This window comes from Aspergillus caelatus (assembly GCF_009193585.1).
Source record: "Aspergillus caelatus strain CBS 763.97 unplaced genomic scaffold BDV27scaffold_76, whole genome shotgun sequence".
Classification (NCBI taxonomy): Eukaryota; Fungi; Ascomycota; class Eurotiomycetes; order Eurotiales; family Aspergillaceae; genus Aspergillus; species Aspergillus caelatus.
In genome coordinates, this window is record NW_022475339.1 from 81,248 (window position 1) to 95,788 (window position 14,541).

The following is a 14,541-nucleotide window of genomic DNA, read 5'->3' on the forward strand; positions in this document are numbered from 1 at the left end:
ATTGTCTGGCCACCGTTCACTTCATGCTAAGCGGACGAATGATATGCTGTAAAGGTAGGGTCTTGCCATAGCTCCGTATTAGTTAAGCGGCATAGAGGATTCGGTATATCTTCTTCCACGAATCAAGTCTTCGCCATGTTGTTAGGGTCCTTAAGCGTGGGGGCAGCATGTTATCTTGTTCTAGCCCTATGTAGCTGGGTGTTGCTATATCATTGCTCTCATGGAATTCTACTTGGCTTGGGTAATAGACAATGGGAATCCATTAGGACTTGCTACCATTTCCGCGGGAAACCCTGACCGGATTAGTCAGAACAGCAAAATGAAGGGTTTCTACGCCCTAGTCATCCTATTCCTACATGGACTTGCGTTGGCACTATTGGAGGAGAACCTAGTTGCCTTCGAATATATCGACGGTTCCATTGAATTTGGCAATGCTCCAATATTGCGAGATGCAAGCGATCCTGTGGGTGTCAAGATTGCTGCAGACAGTTTAGCCGGTGACCTGGAAGAAGTCACTGATGTCAAGCGTCGCGTGCTCGTTTGGGATGAAACTGCATCCGTTGTTGAAGATGAGCCGTCTACTGGGTTAATTATTATCGCGGCAACAGTCGACTCGCCACTTGTATCACGGCTTGAAGAGAATGGCAAGATCAATGTTGATGATATCCGTGGTAAATGGGAGAGCTTTCGCACTGTTCTTATCGATAGTCCTCTACCTGGGATCAAACATGCTCTCGCAATTGTTGGTAGTGACAAGAGAGGAACTATGTTCGGTGTCTTTACGCTCTCGGAGCAAATTGGAAAATCCCCGTGAGTTACATTCTGGCTCATCTATCCACCAAGGCTAACCAAACCCATAGGCTCCATTGGTGGGCCGATGTTCCAGTCACGAAGCACAAGACGATGTATGCCTTGAACAAAACCACAACACAGGGTGAGCCTAGCGTCAAGTACCGCGGTATCTTCATTAACGATGAAGCACCCGCTCTGACAGGCTGGTGGGCAAAGCATGCCAATGTGGACGACTATACCTTCAATGCTGAGTTCTACGAACACGTCTTTGATCTGCTAGTCCGTCTGAAAGCCAACTTTCTGTGGCCGGCTATGTGGGGATCCTTCATTCCTACTCCTGGTAGAAGCTTCTTCACGGATGACCTGCGTAATCAACAGCTTGCGGATGATTATGGGATTGTTCTATCAACTAGCCACACTGAGCCAATGCAGTGCTCTCCGAATGAGTGGAAGATAGAACCAACAAAGGGCGCCTGGGACTGGGTTAACAACAAGGAGAACGTAGTCAAGTTCATGGAAGAAGGTGTTAGGCGTGCGGGTGATAATGAAACTTACTTTACACTAGGCATGCGCGGAGAAAATGATAGTCCTATCGAAGCGGACGATCCTATCGCAGTGCTGAGGGATGTGTTTAGCACTCAAAGACAGCTGCTTGCTAAGTACCATGGAAACAATACCTCTCTACAGGCATGGACAGTGTACAAAGAGGTTATGACGTATTACACCGCTGGTCTTGTTCCTCCAGACGATGTGACATTGATATTCCCCGATGATAATTGGGGCAATGTCCAACGGCTGCCCACAGAGGAGGAGCGACAGCGACCTGGTGGTATTGGTGTAAGCTACTCCTCAGTTCTCTAATAATACTATTTTTCTTCTAACTAGGTTCTCAGCTTTACTATCACTTCGACTATGTTGGTAGACCCAAGAGCTGGAAATGGCAAAACAACAACAATCTGGTTAGTCGCCTGGTATCTCATTCAAGGAAACTATTGTCTAAACCTCTATAGCCCAAGGTATACAAGGAGCTGTCACAAGCCTACGAGCGTGGAGCCGACAGAGTTTGGGTCATCAATGTTGGCGACATCAAGCCTATGGAAATTCCTCTCTCATTCGCCCTGGATCTTGCGTGGAATGCGTCCCGGTTCGATTTTGACACCATTCCCTTATACCTCAAAGCTCTAGCCACGCGAGATTTTGGTGATAAGTACTCCGACCAGATTTCATCGGCTTTGATGGAATATAGCCACCTAGCGGGTCTGCGCAAATTTGAAATGCTGGAACCAACGACATATTCCATCCTCAACTTCCGAGAGGCCGAGCAGGTGCTCGATCAGTGGAGAAAGCTGGCCGAGAAAGCACAAAACATTCAGCATTCCTTACCTATCGAGCGCCACGATGCCTGCTATCATCTCCTAACTTATCCCGTGACAGCGGGATTCAACTACTACCAGATAATGCTTGGCCAGGGCAAAAACCGCCAATACAGCTTCGAACGCCGTAACTCAGCCAACATGGTAGCGGGAGAGGTACTAGAGTACTTTGAGGAAGATTATGACTTGACATTGGAGTATGACAACCTTGCAGATGGCAAATGGGAGGGCATCATGTCGACACCCAAGTTTGATATGGGCATTGCAGACTGGCGTCCCTCATCACGCGACGTCGTCGCAAATCTATCGTATGTGCAGCTACGACAGAACTTCGATTACGCGTTTGGCAACCTGGGTATCTACGTCGAGCAGTCGCTTAGTGCTTATCGCCAAGGTCGGATCTGTGGGTCTATCAATCCTTCCCTACCAACTGAGGAAGGCTTTTCACCAGTACTCCCGCTTATGGATCCCTACGGTCCAAATTCACGGCTCATTGAGCTCTTCCATCGTGGCGACCATCGCAAGCCGTTCAAATGGTCTATCTCGACACCCTATTCATGGATTCAGGTCTCCCAGACATCAGGCATACTCTCGAAAGAACACCCCGAGGAGTACCTCGAAGTCTCGATCGACTGGACCGCCGTCCCAACCAACTTTACCGAGACAATTCAGCTACGTGTAGAATGGGAACCGTCTCCTCCGTATTTTGATCTAATCCACATCCCAATCCGCAACCACCGCGTCCCGACCAACTTCACCGGGTTCCCTGAGTCAGGCAGCTTCGTTTCCATCGAAGGCCAACATTTCCAACGCTTCTCATCGGATACTGTATCTTTCAAACATATTCCGTATCTAGGGTCGCGAGCTCGGTCCGGATCCATCGCACTCCGGCCGTACATGCAAGCTCGAGAATCTGAAGAAAATGCAAAGTCAGCGTGGGTTGAGTACGATTTCTATCTCTTCAACTCGACTAAATCATTCAATGCGACTGTATACGTCAATGGCGCCCTGGACACGGATCCAAACCTACCGATGAAATTCTCGTTATCAATCGATGGTCAAGAGGCGAACTTCACAAGACTACTGGGTGAGCCTCAAGAGGCGGGGGATACGCCTCCTGGATGGACCGAGGCAGTGGCGGACCATGTTTGGACGAGGAATATTGAGATTGCAGCTCTTGAACAGGGTCTGCATACACTCAAGTGGAGGGTGAATTCGCCAGAGGTATATCTGGAGAAGATTGTTCTTGCGCTAGAAGGGCATTTGGATAGCTATCTCGGCCCACCAGAGAGTGCACTAGTGGGTTGAGCCTGGGAGGCTTCATGTAATTTGTCGAATTTGTGTAGTTACGATGCAGAAGACTCTAGTGGTGTTGGGGAGAGAAAGCCCTGAATCACGGCCTTTGAGCTGGCAGTGGTATGACCAGCTCGGCAGCCGGACTAAAGGATGCAGCACCCCAGATAGTCGACTAGTCTGTCGGTAAACTTCTATAAACTTCGGGCGATCCAGTACCGAAGCAAATTCTTTGCATCATCATTCCCTACATTCGTAGCCAAGTCTCATACACACGGCGCCTTGGCAAGGAATATTCCACAAATGGGAGACCAAATAGTCAGCTCGGCTTGTGGGATTTCTTACATTCAAGGATCGAGCTCCTATACGCGCCTCCACCTCCGCATAATTCCCCGCATGTTTGATAATGTAGTCTCCGGAGTGAGCTACCCCGTATACACGGTCCTCGGGCTGTAGATGCCCACCACCCGAAGCTGTTATATTTTCTATCTTTAAATTGAACCAGCTACGCGTCTAATCAACGATAACCGAGTAGTATACAAAGTCAACCTTTGTGCTACCAATAAATACACAAACAAAAATGCTCCTCCCTTCACGGAAGGCATTGTCCTTCCTAGCTTGCCTCGCAAGCCATTCCACAGCACTCCTAACAACATCCGAGAACTCTACACACTTCAATCTCGCCAATGACCGCTTCGCCATCGCTTTGGCTAAATCTAACGGTCATATCGTTGACGTCCTACTAGACAACCAAGATTTACTTGGACCAGTAGACGGCAACACCGGAAAGGGTCCATATCTGGACTGTTCATGTATCCCGTCGGGCTTCTGGACACCAGGTAGCGGCGCTACGTTGGAGCTCATCAACGGCACAGATTCGACCGGCACGTCGTATGGCGGCGTTTACATGACCGCTACATATGAAGAAACCAACCAAACATTATCGCAGTGGTTCTTCCTCCGGGGCGAAGAGACAGGACTCCATGCATTTTCCCGAGTTACGTATTTCAACGAGACTACACCTTTTCTACGGAGTCTTGGGGAATTGCGTACACTCTTTAGGCCAAACACCGACCTCTGGACACACTTCTCCACTAGCGAGGGTAATTATGGGCCAGTACCCCTTGACAGCACTTACGACAATGGGTTGGTAGTCCAGGACGCGACAACTTACATGGGGAACATTACCGATGATCCTTATGTCTCTGAATATTCTGATTACTTTACAAAATACAGTCTGGCAGAGAGCTGGCGCAACCACGATGTCCATGGACTGTTTGGTGACGGCTCATCTAGTTCTGACGGAAGCACATTCGGTGCTTGGCTAGTTCATAACACCGTTGAGACGTACTATGGAGGTCCACTCCATTCAGACCTCGTTGTCGATGGGATTGTGTATAATTATTTGGTCTCCGGTCACCATGGTGCACCTATGCCAAACCTCACGCATGGGTTTGACCGCACTTGGGGACCTCAGTTCTACTACTTTAACCGGGGAGATTCGGAGACGACATTGGGCGAGTTGAGGGCTGATGCCGCAAAGTACGCTGATCCGGAATGGAACGCGGAGTTTTATGATACTATTTCGAAGCATATCCCGAATTTCACCCCGTCTTCTGGGAGGACCACATTCAAGGGGAAGGTGTCGCTGCCCGAAGGCGCAAAGAGGCCGATAATTGTGCTTTCCGAGGATGGACAAGACTTCCAGCTGAATGTTTTCAACACGGAGTCTCTGCAGTACTGGGCTGAGGTGGACGAGTCCGGAACTTTTACCATCCCCCGTGTTGTGGAAGGGACATACCGAATAACTATCTACGCTGACGAGATCTTCGGGTGGTTTATCCAAGACCACGTCACAGTTTCAAAATCGCAGTCCGAAGAGCACAGCTTCATCTGGGAAGAGGAAAGCGCAGGCAAAGAGATCTGGCGTATCGGTGTGCCGGATAAGTCATCCGGAGAGTACCTTCACGGCTACGCCCTGGATACTTCCAAACCGCTGCAACCAGAACAATACCGCATATATTGGGGAAAATACGACTATCCAGGTGACTTCCCCGAGGGTATCAACTTCCACGTCGGAGAGAGTGACCCATCTCAAGACCTCAATTACATCCACTGGGCATTCTTCCCCTCTCAGGGAAATCATCTTCGCACAGAGCCATACTACAACAATGTCAACAACTGGACGGTGACATTCGACTTAACGGCAGATCAGCTCGGCAGCACGAGCACGGCAACGTTCACTGTGCAGATTGCAGGTGCGAAGACCGCAAATGGTAACTCGAAGTGGACGCCCGTTGAGGGGAAGTATAGCAACCTTCCGTGGACGGTCAATGTGAATGGACGGTATGAGTCCACATGGGTGATCCCATACTGGCGGAGTGGGTCATGCGGTGTGCGCAGTGCTGTTTCCTGTCAGAATATAGAGCAGAAGTTTGTGTTTCCAGTGGAGAATCTCCAACAAGGGAAGAATGAGTTTGTTCTGAGTTTGCCGTTCAATGCGTCGAGTACGGAGACTGCGTTACTGCCGGATTCACTTTATGTGCAGTACGATGCATTGAGGTTGGAGTTGGATTGATGGAAGAATGTATATTATCAACGCTAGTACACAGGGTCGGCGAAGCCAGGAGGTTGGTTCTTTTAGGGCTTCCGATAGTGGCTCTTTATTGCGTTTGAGATTAGGTTCTAGGCCGGCCCGTTTGCGGAAATCATAGCAGCCAATTTAAGCATCCGTTGAAAGAAGCTTATTCAAGAACGTCAGGAGACTAAAGATCGCCAATAGGACAAAGGGAAACCGGTAGCATGACGCAACTCGATACAGTACCAGCAGCTCATTTTTTGTGGGGCCGATAGGGCCCCCGCAGGGATGATCTGAAGCTAGGGCTACTGCCAAGGGTTTTGTGTTTGTCATATCGAAAGGGTCTACATTGACTATTAACTTGTCAATAATAAAATGACAAAATAATCAATATTACTTTTTGTATTAATATTAATATTACTATCGTTATGAATATTTCCCGAAGTAAAACATCTCAATAACAAGTAGCCTAATCTTTAATATCACGCCACATAGTGCTCACTATGTTTCAATTAATGTATCCGTAGAAGGTACTCCTGCTAGAAGTATAGTAAACATAATTGTCCTGATATGTACAAATATAATGAAATCGGTCAAGCAAACAACATAGCGCACATGTATACATTTTCATAACTAACCGCGCGTAGCTTACCAAAGCTGGTCGATCACAGTGAAAAGCCAACTCAAATATGCAACCCCTCCAACGATACCACCTTCATCTGTTAGTATATCTGTTGCAGATTTTCCCTGTACTGTTTTAAATGATTGCACATATGGCGTAGCATATCTAATCAGGGTCTGAGATATGCATGCTTCTTTTTCGTTCGCATCACAAGCGGTATAGTTATAGCCACCAGTTGATGATAACAAAGTTTCAAACTGGTAAACCTGGCGACCAAGTTCTGCACAGTCACTATTACTGCTGTTTACATGAAGGACATTCAGTGCATCATCGTAAAATGAAGCAGTAATGGCGAAGGAGTTGGAGCCAATGGCTGGCATCTCCCTCAACGTGATGAGACCACATTCGAGGCCCTTCTCGAAGTTTAGATTAGAGTCGAAGATAGAATAATAGTAATAGGGAAGCTGCGGTGCTATTGTGTTGTAATGGTATTTAATCGAAGCGGAATCCCCTTATATCAAGTTAGCTTTTGCATTGATTCCTCACGGGCGACATTCTTACAGCTTGTGAAAATCTGAAATATATGCTTTTGTGACAAGTTGCTATATTCCTCCCCAGTCGAATTGGGCTGATACAACAAATACCATAATTGGCCATATGTACTTGAATTGAATGACTTTATAGCATCGGAAAAGTTCGTGGGGCAGCTCTTATCATATTCTGGCCAAAAGCACTTCGTAAGTACACCGCTGTGGGGTGTCCTGCGGAACTGGGCAAATGCTGCGTCGCCATAACCTATAGCAACTACAAATGCTGGCGCCGGTAAGGTGTCTGGATGTGTCACATCCACCTCGAACTTCCAAGCTGTGCGACGATGAACCGCCACATTATCATAGTAGATCCATACCATCGCGAAAGCTATCAGCCCGAGGATAATACCTAGGCGCGGTGCTAAGCTTTCTGCAAGACGTCAGCTGTACCACTAACCCACGGAGTTTACATACGTCGCTCGATGACGTTCAGTTCCCGTAGAATCACCCCTGTAAAGGGCAGAACGAAGGTGAAGATGATCAGTAGGATACCACAGACGATAGGTATCCAGGAATTCTTCTGAACATCCTGATCCTGGTCGTTTCTAAGTACCGCATTCGTATTGATCGAGAGATATATTAAACCCATTAGCAATAAAATCACTCCAATGGTGGTAATCAGTCTGTAATTCATGAGCACCAGTCGAATTAAGGCGAAAATAGCGGCCAACCTTAAGAATATAAGTGACTTCCTGCCTGGGCAACATTTGCATGACTCGGCTCTGTTTAAACGAGGGTCCTGACATGTACAAGCTTGGCCACCTGGCCCGGGGCTGCAATCTTCTCGAATACAAGAACAGATCCTGCCTCTGTTCGTGCATCTCATCCAGGAAAGAACACTTTCAATCTATTAGCGAAGCAATGTCATCTGGGTATGAGGGTTACCTGGCCAAAGAGAAATTGTCTTTGCACGGACAACTACCATTCTGCACACATACACATATCACTTGTTGAACTGTCTGAGGTTGCCCAGCCTGATGAGCTACCTGAGCTTGCACAGCTCCAACGACTTGCGCGAGAGTGTCAGCTTTAGCTTGATTGACTTCCTGGAGAATGTTGTCTTTAGTTTCATTTAATTTACTCTTCGCCGTATCGACCACAATCTGAACCAACTCCATCACATTACCATCCTCACGTTGATCGTAACTCGTTGAGTTTTCCTCAGATGGAAGGAGTCCTTCCGTACTCGAGGTTGCCATGATATTGGAAATAGTCTAACAGAAAACAAGATTCTTTCCGTGTGGCAGATATATTCGATCGTACAATGATCGCGTATAAGTACCTCCAACTTCAAAGACAAACCTGAGCAAATTATCTTATACCCTCGTAAGCCAGTCGGAACAGTGGCGTGATACTTATTACCTCAGTAGGTAATTATGACGAGCTTTTGCCTCAGCTTACAGAATGAACATATGAGGTTACACATCTTGACCATGGCTGAGTGGCAATCTGGGCAATTTTAACCCCACACGTTCGTATATTCGAAATACGAATAATATTCCTTTAGTCCGTCAGCGCACCTAAAGCCATAACTGGTAGGCTTGTCATATGACTAATGGACAGTTTATGAGCCGATATAATACTTATCTTACAGAATTAAATTGCTACGGAGGTTAAGTCATTAATTTACTAGAATACATGAGTAGCCAGGGGCGGAAGCCTCGGAGGTGACGTGCAACGAACAGTAATGGGCTATTTCCATCTTTAACCTAATTCTCATATCTTGTCCCCCGCTATAAACGGTATGTGGAGCCAATGAAATAAACCATGTAAGTCGCTGGGGACCTAGCTGGGGTGAACGGGGAAGAGTGGGTTGCGGATCGTTTTCATTTTGAGCACGTTATGCAGATGGTTCACAAGCTTTAAAGACTCGGGTAGTATCCCGATCAAACGACAACCAGTCACAAGATAGGTTGTGGGGCGGTCTAAGATGGGTTTCGATTCCTGGACAACATCTGGTGCAGGTCAGGTAACTTCTTCTGGTTTAATTCACAGATTGGTTTGCCCCTTGCAGAATCAGGCGCGTGATGGTTCACCGAATATATATTGACACGTCACTGGTGGCGACTTTGGTGGATGGGTAAGTGAAGAGATGCTCACTAAAGGGGTCCAATGTTCAATTTTTTAGATATACCTCGCACATAGCAAAACCCGCAGTGTCTCACCTTAAGGTATATGCCTGCCGTCCGTTCTGTATGCTACGGGCCAATCGCGAATCGTGAAGTATTTCGATACGATTATGGACGAAAGTCTGGAAACCTCAGACTTACCGGAACCAACATTCAACCCAGCTCCATCTCCATGGCATGATATACGCGCGCAGGTTTTTTTCTCCTTTGCAAGAGCCAACTGGGCAGATGGTCTGCCGCAGGGTTCATATGGTGATTTGGAAGCATCGGCCCCATTCTCGGATCCTGAAAAGAGTGGCAAATTCGAAGGAGGATTCAGTTTGTGCATGATAGTCCGGTATCTGGAGTCTCCTGTTGGTAGGCATTGGTCCTACCCATATCATGGGTGGGAAGAGGAAGTTCACCTTTTGCGGTTTTAGGGCCTTATGACGAAATCCTCTGGGCCCCAGGATTATTCCAAGACCCTCGCCATGGCGAATCGGTAAAGAGATACAGAATTACCAGAATATATGTGTCCTCAGTAGACTCGGTTTACAACGGTGCGAATCCTATCTCCCCATATCAGTCGATTACATGAAAGAGCTTATCTGAAACGGAAAATGTCTCACCAGGCCGAAGGAATTGGAATATACCAAAGACAGTAAGCACCCTTATTCTTTTTAGAGAGGGAATTAGTATGGTTCTTGGAACTCACTGTATATATCTGCTTCAGCTGGCCAATTTCGAATTCGTTCCGTCCAATTGCCCGCATCCACCGTATCGCCAGATCAGAGTCTCACACCCCGATACTCCGGAACAACCATTTGTTTCACTGGATTTCCAGCCTATCGCATTGACCTCGAGACCCCTTTTTCCGATCTCCACGAGCTATATTCCGATGAATCTTGAGATTGTGATGCCACCAATACCCGGGTCTGATAACTGGAGGGAAAATGGATTGGTAGGCAGCAACAATGATGAATGGAGATCGGTACAGGTTGACATATCGGGTAAAGCTGGTATGGTCAGAGTAGGAGGAGAGCTTGGTGATGGAGATTCATTCCCAAAACTGAACTGGAATGGATTGTGGTTCTGGTTGGATAATGCAAAACTGTCGTGCATGAACGTTGGGGAGTAACGACCAGCTAGATGGGATTAGTAGCCTATCCTAGTGTGTCAAGCGTGCTGCCACTCGGCCAAAATACCTTAGGTATTTGGCCGTGCCTCCAACCGAACATTAGGGCCAACATAGTTTACTAGGTTAGCTAGGGTACCATAGGTTTCTGGCTAAATACGACTGGTTCCAAGCGATGGCTATGCCACTCTTGATGAGCAGGGATTTGTACTAGAGGTATTATATATAACCGCTTTTATGGTAGCAAGCCCACCGCTAGACAGAGGGAGACGCAAGGCTCTCATCATGTCAGGGTCGACGTCGCTCACCCTTAGCGATTCGGTTTATCAAAGAGATGGTCAGTCTTAGTACTATGGTTGACAAACAAGACAAAACATATTGTGCTAGAATTTGGTGACTATTAGAGATATAATTATGTACAAGATATATGAAATACTCAATTTGGTTTCTACTAATACAGAGACAACTTTAAACTATGAAAAAAAAAGCTGTCTATCTCCATCTGGAGTGAAAAAGTAATTCCACTAAGCAAGGAATGGTTCCAATGGTAAACGCTGCTTAGTGCTGGGCAAGAATCTTAGCAGCAGCTTGCTCGGCAGCAACCATGATGGTGGCCTGGATGTTACCCGTTGGGAGATCAGGGTGCATACTGCCGTCAACAACATACTACAACAGTTAGTAAACCCTATATATAGAGATTTTATAGTCTAACTTACCAAGTTGTCCATGCCATACACCTTGGTGTTAGTGTCGACCACGGATGTGCCGTTCTTGCGTCCGTCGTCAGTGCCCATCTTGGCGGTGCCGACGTAGTGGTCACCAACATCTGGCGAAGCAAGGATCGCAGAAGTATTAGTGTTGCCTTGCAACTTGAATCCAGTGGATGGGTCAGTGATGTCGTACAACAGCTGGTCGATGAATAACTTCGCAGCAGTCCGGTCATCTGCAGTTCGCATGTATGGCGATTGCTCAATCACAGTATTGCCCTTCTCGTCCAGACCGAGGAGTCCGGCAGAAGTCAGACCATGGGTCATGTAGGCTTTGATCTCCACAACACCCTCGTCGGCAGTCGCACAGGATCCCTGGTAGTACCGGGTGTGTCCGTTGACCTGGTTCGAAGTGAAGAAGATCATGCGGTGTTTGCCCTGGGTGAGGACTCCGCTGTTTTGACGGTACAGGTTGATGTCAGTGGTAGCGGACCCATTGAGGAAGCCGTCGAAGTCGAGAGGAGCATAGTTACCACCGGTGTTTACATTGATGGTGAAGATAGGGTGGTCCATGAGTCCGACACCGACAGGCAGGTCGATCCATTCCTCCTGGGGTGGAACGGCGACGCCACTCTTCTTGGCCGTTTCGATCTGCTTCTTAGGGCCGATACCGGAGTTGAAGAGCAGTCGCGGAGTAGAGAGTGCTCCAGCTGCCAAAACCACACGACCATGAGGAGCAAGCATGACCACTTCAGTCTGTCCGGTGACGGCGTCAACAACCTCAACGCCAGTCACCTCACTGCCAGACCTCACAAGACGATTGACCTTAGAGTTAAGACGAAGGGTGAAGTTGTCGGCGTCCTTCACCAAAGGCAGATATGTACGAACAGGACCAGCACGCTTCTCATTGACGATGTTCCAGGCAGGGTAACTGTAGATTTGGTGCTTCTCATTCGGAGCCGCAATCATGTCGACCGACCTCCAACCCAGCTGGTTGAAGAATTTGGAGAGTACTTTGTAAAGACCTTGGTCGTAACGGTTGCCATCGGCCGAAGGTTGGGTCGTTCCGGGATTGCGCTGGTACAGACGCTCGGACGCCGGCTTGACATCCTCCCATTTCCATCCCTTGGGCCACTTGTCGTCGAAATCGCGCGCAGGGGGGTGGACAAAGACCATGTAGTTGACGGTGACACCACCACCCAACACGCAGGCCGCGATACCACCGGTGTCAGTACACATGTACTGATTCCAGACGTCCAGGTTACCAACATCGGCCGACAGTCCGGGAACATCGATCGGGGTCAAGGTACGGTTCCAGCTCAGCGTTTCATTGTTGCCAGTGCTCACAGTGGGACCGACACCTCGTTCGAGTAGAAGGACATTCTTGCCCGCTTCGGCGAATCTCTCTGCTGTGATAATTCCAGACGGACCACCACCAACAACAATATAGTCGTAGGTGTTGTTCTTCAAGGCGGAGACGGCGGAAAGCGACGCTGCCAAAGCCCCTACACGAAGGAACCGCATGTTGAAGGATAGATGCAGAAGTCAAAATGCCAAGAGATGAGAACTGCAAAACACACTGTAGAAAGTAGCGAACGTATTAATATATGATGCTGAGTGGCGTGGAGCCACCAGTGTGGATTGGTCATTCTTCGATTTTCCTTACTCAAAGGCTGCATCCGGGTAAGAGTTTTAGGACTCATGATGTTAATTGCCATGGATGGAGTCCACTCAACCCTTCCCATCTCCTTTCGTTTAGCCGATGTGAATTCCCTCAGGGACTCGAGGTTTTCTGCCAAATGGGGCATAGGATACATTCTTGACCCACTCTGACCACGGATATAGAAATGAAAGTGGAGCCAACTCTGCATTATCAATCAGCATATAAGCAGCTTGGCGATGCCGACTGTTTGCAGAATAACGCCAGAAGAAGGTGGGTCCGGGTCTTCCTGGTCGAATCACGGTAGTTGAGCCTCGGGACCAATCTCCGTAAATCCGTAACAAGTTAGCAATATAATTTATAGGATCACTGGTCTTAAGGAAATGAAACGGTTCTTCTCGCTTAGATTATTGCCAAGGCTTCGTCATCTGCCCTGCTCGGTTCGACATGGACGAGCTCAGGGTTTTCTAGTACCCAAGCTACCTACGGAGTATGAGGACATCATCCTACAGAACACCACTTTCAGCTCTGCTGTACAAACTACCCCGTAATCACTACATATCTACATAGTGGTCTTGGAACCCTGGAGTTTATCCGTGGTGGCGTTATTGAAAACCGATCTGGTCCGCCACAAGACCCACTACCACGTTTTCGTTCACCTAGGGCTCGGCATCTTGACACCGTCAAAGTCTAGCCCCTTTTATGTTTATATATTACGTACAAGTTGTCAATAATTCAGTGTATAGCGTTGAAGTTGCCTCTTATAATGGAGATCGACCAAGCATCTATATAATGGATTAACGTGCGTTCTGGAAGCATAGGGTCATATGATGCGCGACATTACCAACATGTCCCTGGGTCATATGGCCTAACTAGGTAATTATCGTGCTTTCTACTGGTGCTCCAATTTTGTGTCTAATACTCGGTTACGACATCATATGTATTGAATTTCTCCATGTAGAGCAGAAGACGGACCTTCGGCTCTGTATACGCCGTAGCCACCAGACCGAGCGTGAAGCTTGACGGTGGGCTCAGAGCTATTTTCGCTTCAATAGCAACTGTAAGCAAGTTCCTGTCTATGTCAATAAACGAGCTATGTTTGGTGTCGTCTGCTTCAGTATTCACGTCATTGTTGTAGTATGTCCTGGCCTAAAACCAGGTTCGCTCCGGCCGTGAAGTGGCAGCACATTCTGACTGGGGCTCTTTCATGTAGTATTGACAGCGAGTACTTAACACGCCCAGTGTTGCCATTGTTCCCTTTGCCTTCACTGCCTGCTAAATCGTGAAGTTTAGCAACACATAACGAATACAAATTGGCGAATGTCACAACGGCCTGGTCATCTCCGAGGTTAAAGGGACCCTGGCAAAGATCATAAAGGAATGTTCTAACAGTTATGATAACTTTTCGGAGGTTCTTGCGGCACTTGTCAGCTACATTCTTTAGCACAACAGGCTTCACAAAGTTCATGATGTTATTCTGGTTTATACGCCATGTGCATCATGTTCCTTTATACACCTAAACGGTGGGTCATGTGGAGGGCATGGCAAGCGAACCCGATATTATATACGGCATTCTACCGGGAGGGGTGTTAAATATTTCTGTATTGCCTCGTCTACGCGGTACAGCAATATTCTCAATGACTCCAGAGATACCGGTTTAGATCGGCCATGTAAACGCAATTC

General features: G+C 47.6%; 5 protein-coding genes across 5 annotated transcripts; 3 read left to right on the top strand and 2 right to left on the bottom strand.

Moving 5' to 3' along the window:
• Positions 1-319: 319 nt before the first annotated feature.
• BDV27DRAFT_144764 (uncharacterized protein) lies at positions 320-3,473 on the top strand (the record flags this gene model as incomplete). Its single annotated transcript, XM_032070298.1, has 5 exons — positions 320-810; positions 861-1,629; positions 1,686-1,751; positions 1,803-2,673; positions 2,749-3,473. 5 exons carry the CDS (start codon positions 320-322, stop codon positions 3,471-3,473), a joined length of 2,922 nt encoding a protein of 973 aa, XP_031928145.1.
• A 405-nt stretch (positions 3,474-3,878) lies between these two features.
• BDV27DRAFT_171878 (putative rhamnogalacturonate lyase C) lies at positions 3,879-6,109 on the top strand. Its single transcript, XM_032075715.1, has one exon. The coding sequence runs from the start codon at positions 4,039-4,041 to the stop codon at positions 6,034-6,036; it is 1,998 nt and encodes a 665-aa protein (XP_031928146.1). The 5' UTR covers positions 3,879-4,038; the 3' UTR covers positions 6,037-6,109.
• A 461-nt stretch (positions 6,110-6,570) lies between these two features.
• Positions 6,571-8,219, bottom strand: BDV27DRAFT_107787 (uncharacterized protein). Its single transcript, XM_032064449.1, has 4 exons — positions 7,920-8,219; positions 7,663-7,871; positions 7,220-7,618; positions 6,571-7,169 (listed from the first exon to the last, which is right to left on the bottom strand). The coding sequence occupies exons 1-4, from the start codon at positions 8,072-8,074 to the stop codon at positions 6,685-6,687; spliced, it is 1,248 nt and encodes a 415-aa protein (XP_031928147.1). The 5' UTR covers positions 8,075-8,219; the 3' UTR covers positions 6,571-6,684.
• A 1,058-nt stretch (positions 8,220-9,277) lies between these two features.
• On the top strand, positions 9,278-10,669 carry BDV27DRAFT_127494 (uncharacterized protein). The gene is made up of 5 exons (XM_032066780.1): positions 9,278-9,328; positions 9,377-9,734; positions 9,797-9,916; positions 9,989-10,017; positions 10,090-10,669. Exons 2-5 carry the CDS (start codon positions 9,488-9,490, stop codon positions 10,492-10,494), a joined length of 801 nt encoding a protein of 266 aa, XP_031928148.1. The 5' UTR covers positions 9,278-9,328; positions 9,377-9,487; the 3' UTR covers positions 10,495-10,669.
• A 380-nt stretch (positions 10,670-11,049) lies between these two features.
• On the bottom strand, positions 11,050-12,939 carry BDV27DRAFT_171881 (uncharacterized protein; the record flags this gene model as incomplete). Its single annotated transcript, XM_032075716.1, has 2 exons — positions 11,208-12,939; positions 11,050-11,157 (listed from the first exon to the last, which is right to left on the bottom strand). The coding sequence occupies exons 1-2, from the start codon at positions 12,720-12,722 to the stop codon at positions 11,050-11,052; spliced, it is 1,623 nt and encodes a 540-aa protein (XP_031928149.1). The 5' UTR covers positions 12,723-12,939.
• Positions 12,940-14,541: the final 1,602 nt, after the last annotated feature.

Excerpts from the sequence above, each read along its gene's own strand:
- BDV27DRAFT_107787 (XM_032064449.1), bottom strand. The coding sequence starts at position 8,074 with ATGAGATGCACGAACAGAGGCAGGATCTGTTCTTGTATTCGAGAAGAT. Across the intron at positions 7,872-7,919 it reads AAGTCACTTATATTCTTAAG|ACTGATTACCACCATTGGAG; the intron begins GTTGGCCGCTAT and ends CATGAATTACAG. Across the intron at positions 7,170-7,219 it reads ATTTCAGATTTTCACAAGCT|GGGATTCCGCTTCGATTAAA; the intron begins GTAAGAATGTCG and ends ACTTGATATAAG.
- BDV27DRAFT_127494 (XM_032066780.1), top strand. The coding sequence starts at position 9,488 with ATGGACGAAAGTCTGGAAACCTCAGACTTACCGGAACCAACATTCAAC. Across the intron at positions 9,735-9,796 it reads GTATCTGGAGTCTCCTGTTG|GGCCTTATGACGAAATCCTC; the intron begins GTAGGCATTGGT and ends TTGCGGTTTTAG. Across the intron at positions 10,018-10,089 it reads ATTGGAATATACCAAAGACA|CTGGCCAATTTCGAATTCGT; the intron begins GTAAGCACCCTT and ends TATCTGCTTCAG.
- BDV27DRAFT_171878 (XM_032075715.1), top strand. The coding sequence starts at position 4,039 with ATGCTCCTCCCTTCACGGAAGGCATTGTCCTTCCTAGCTTGCCTCGCA.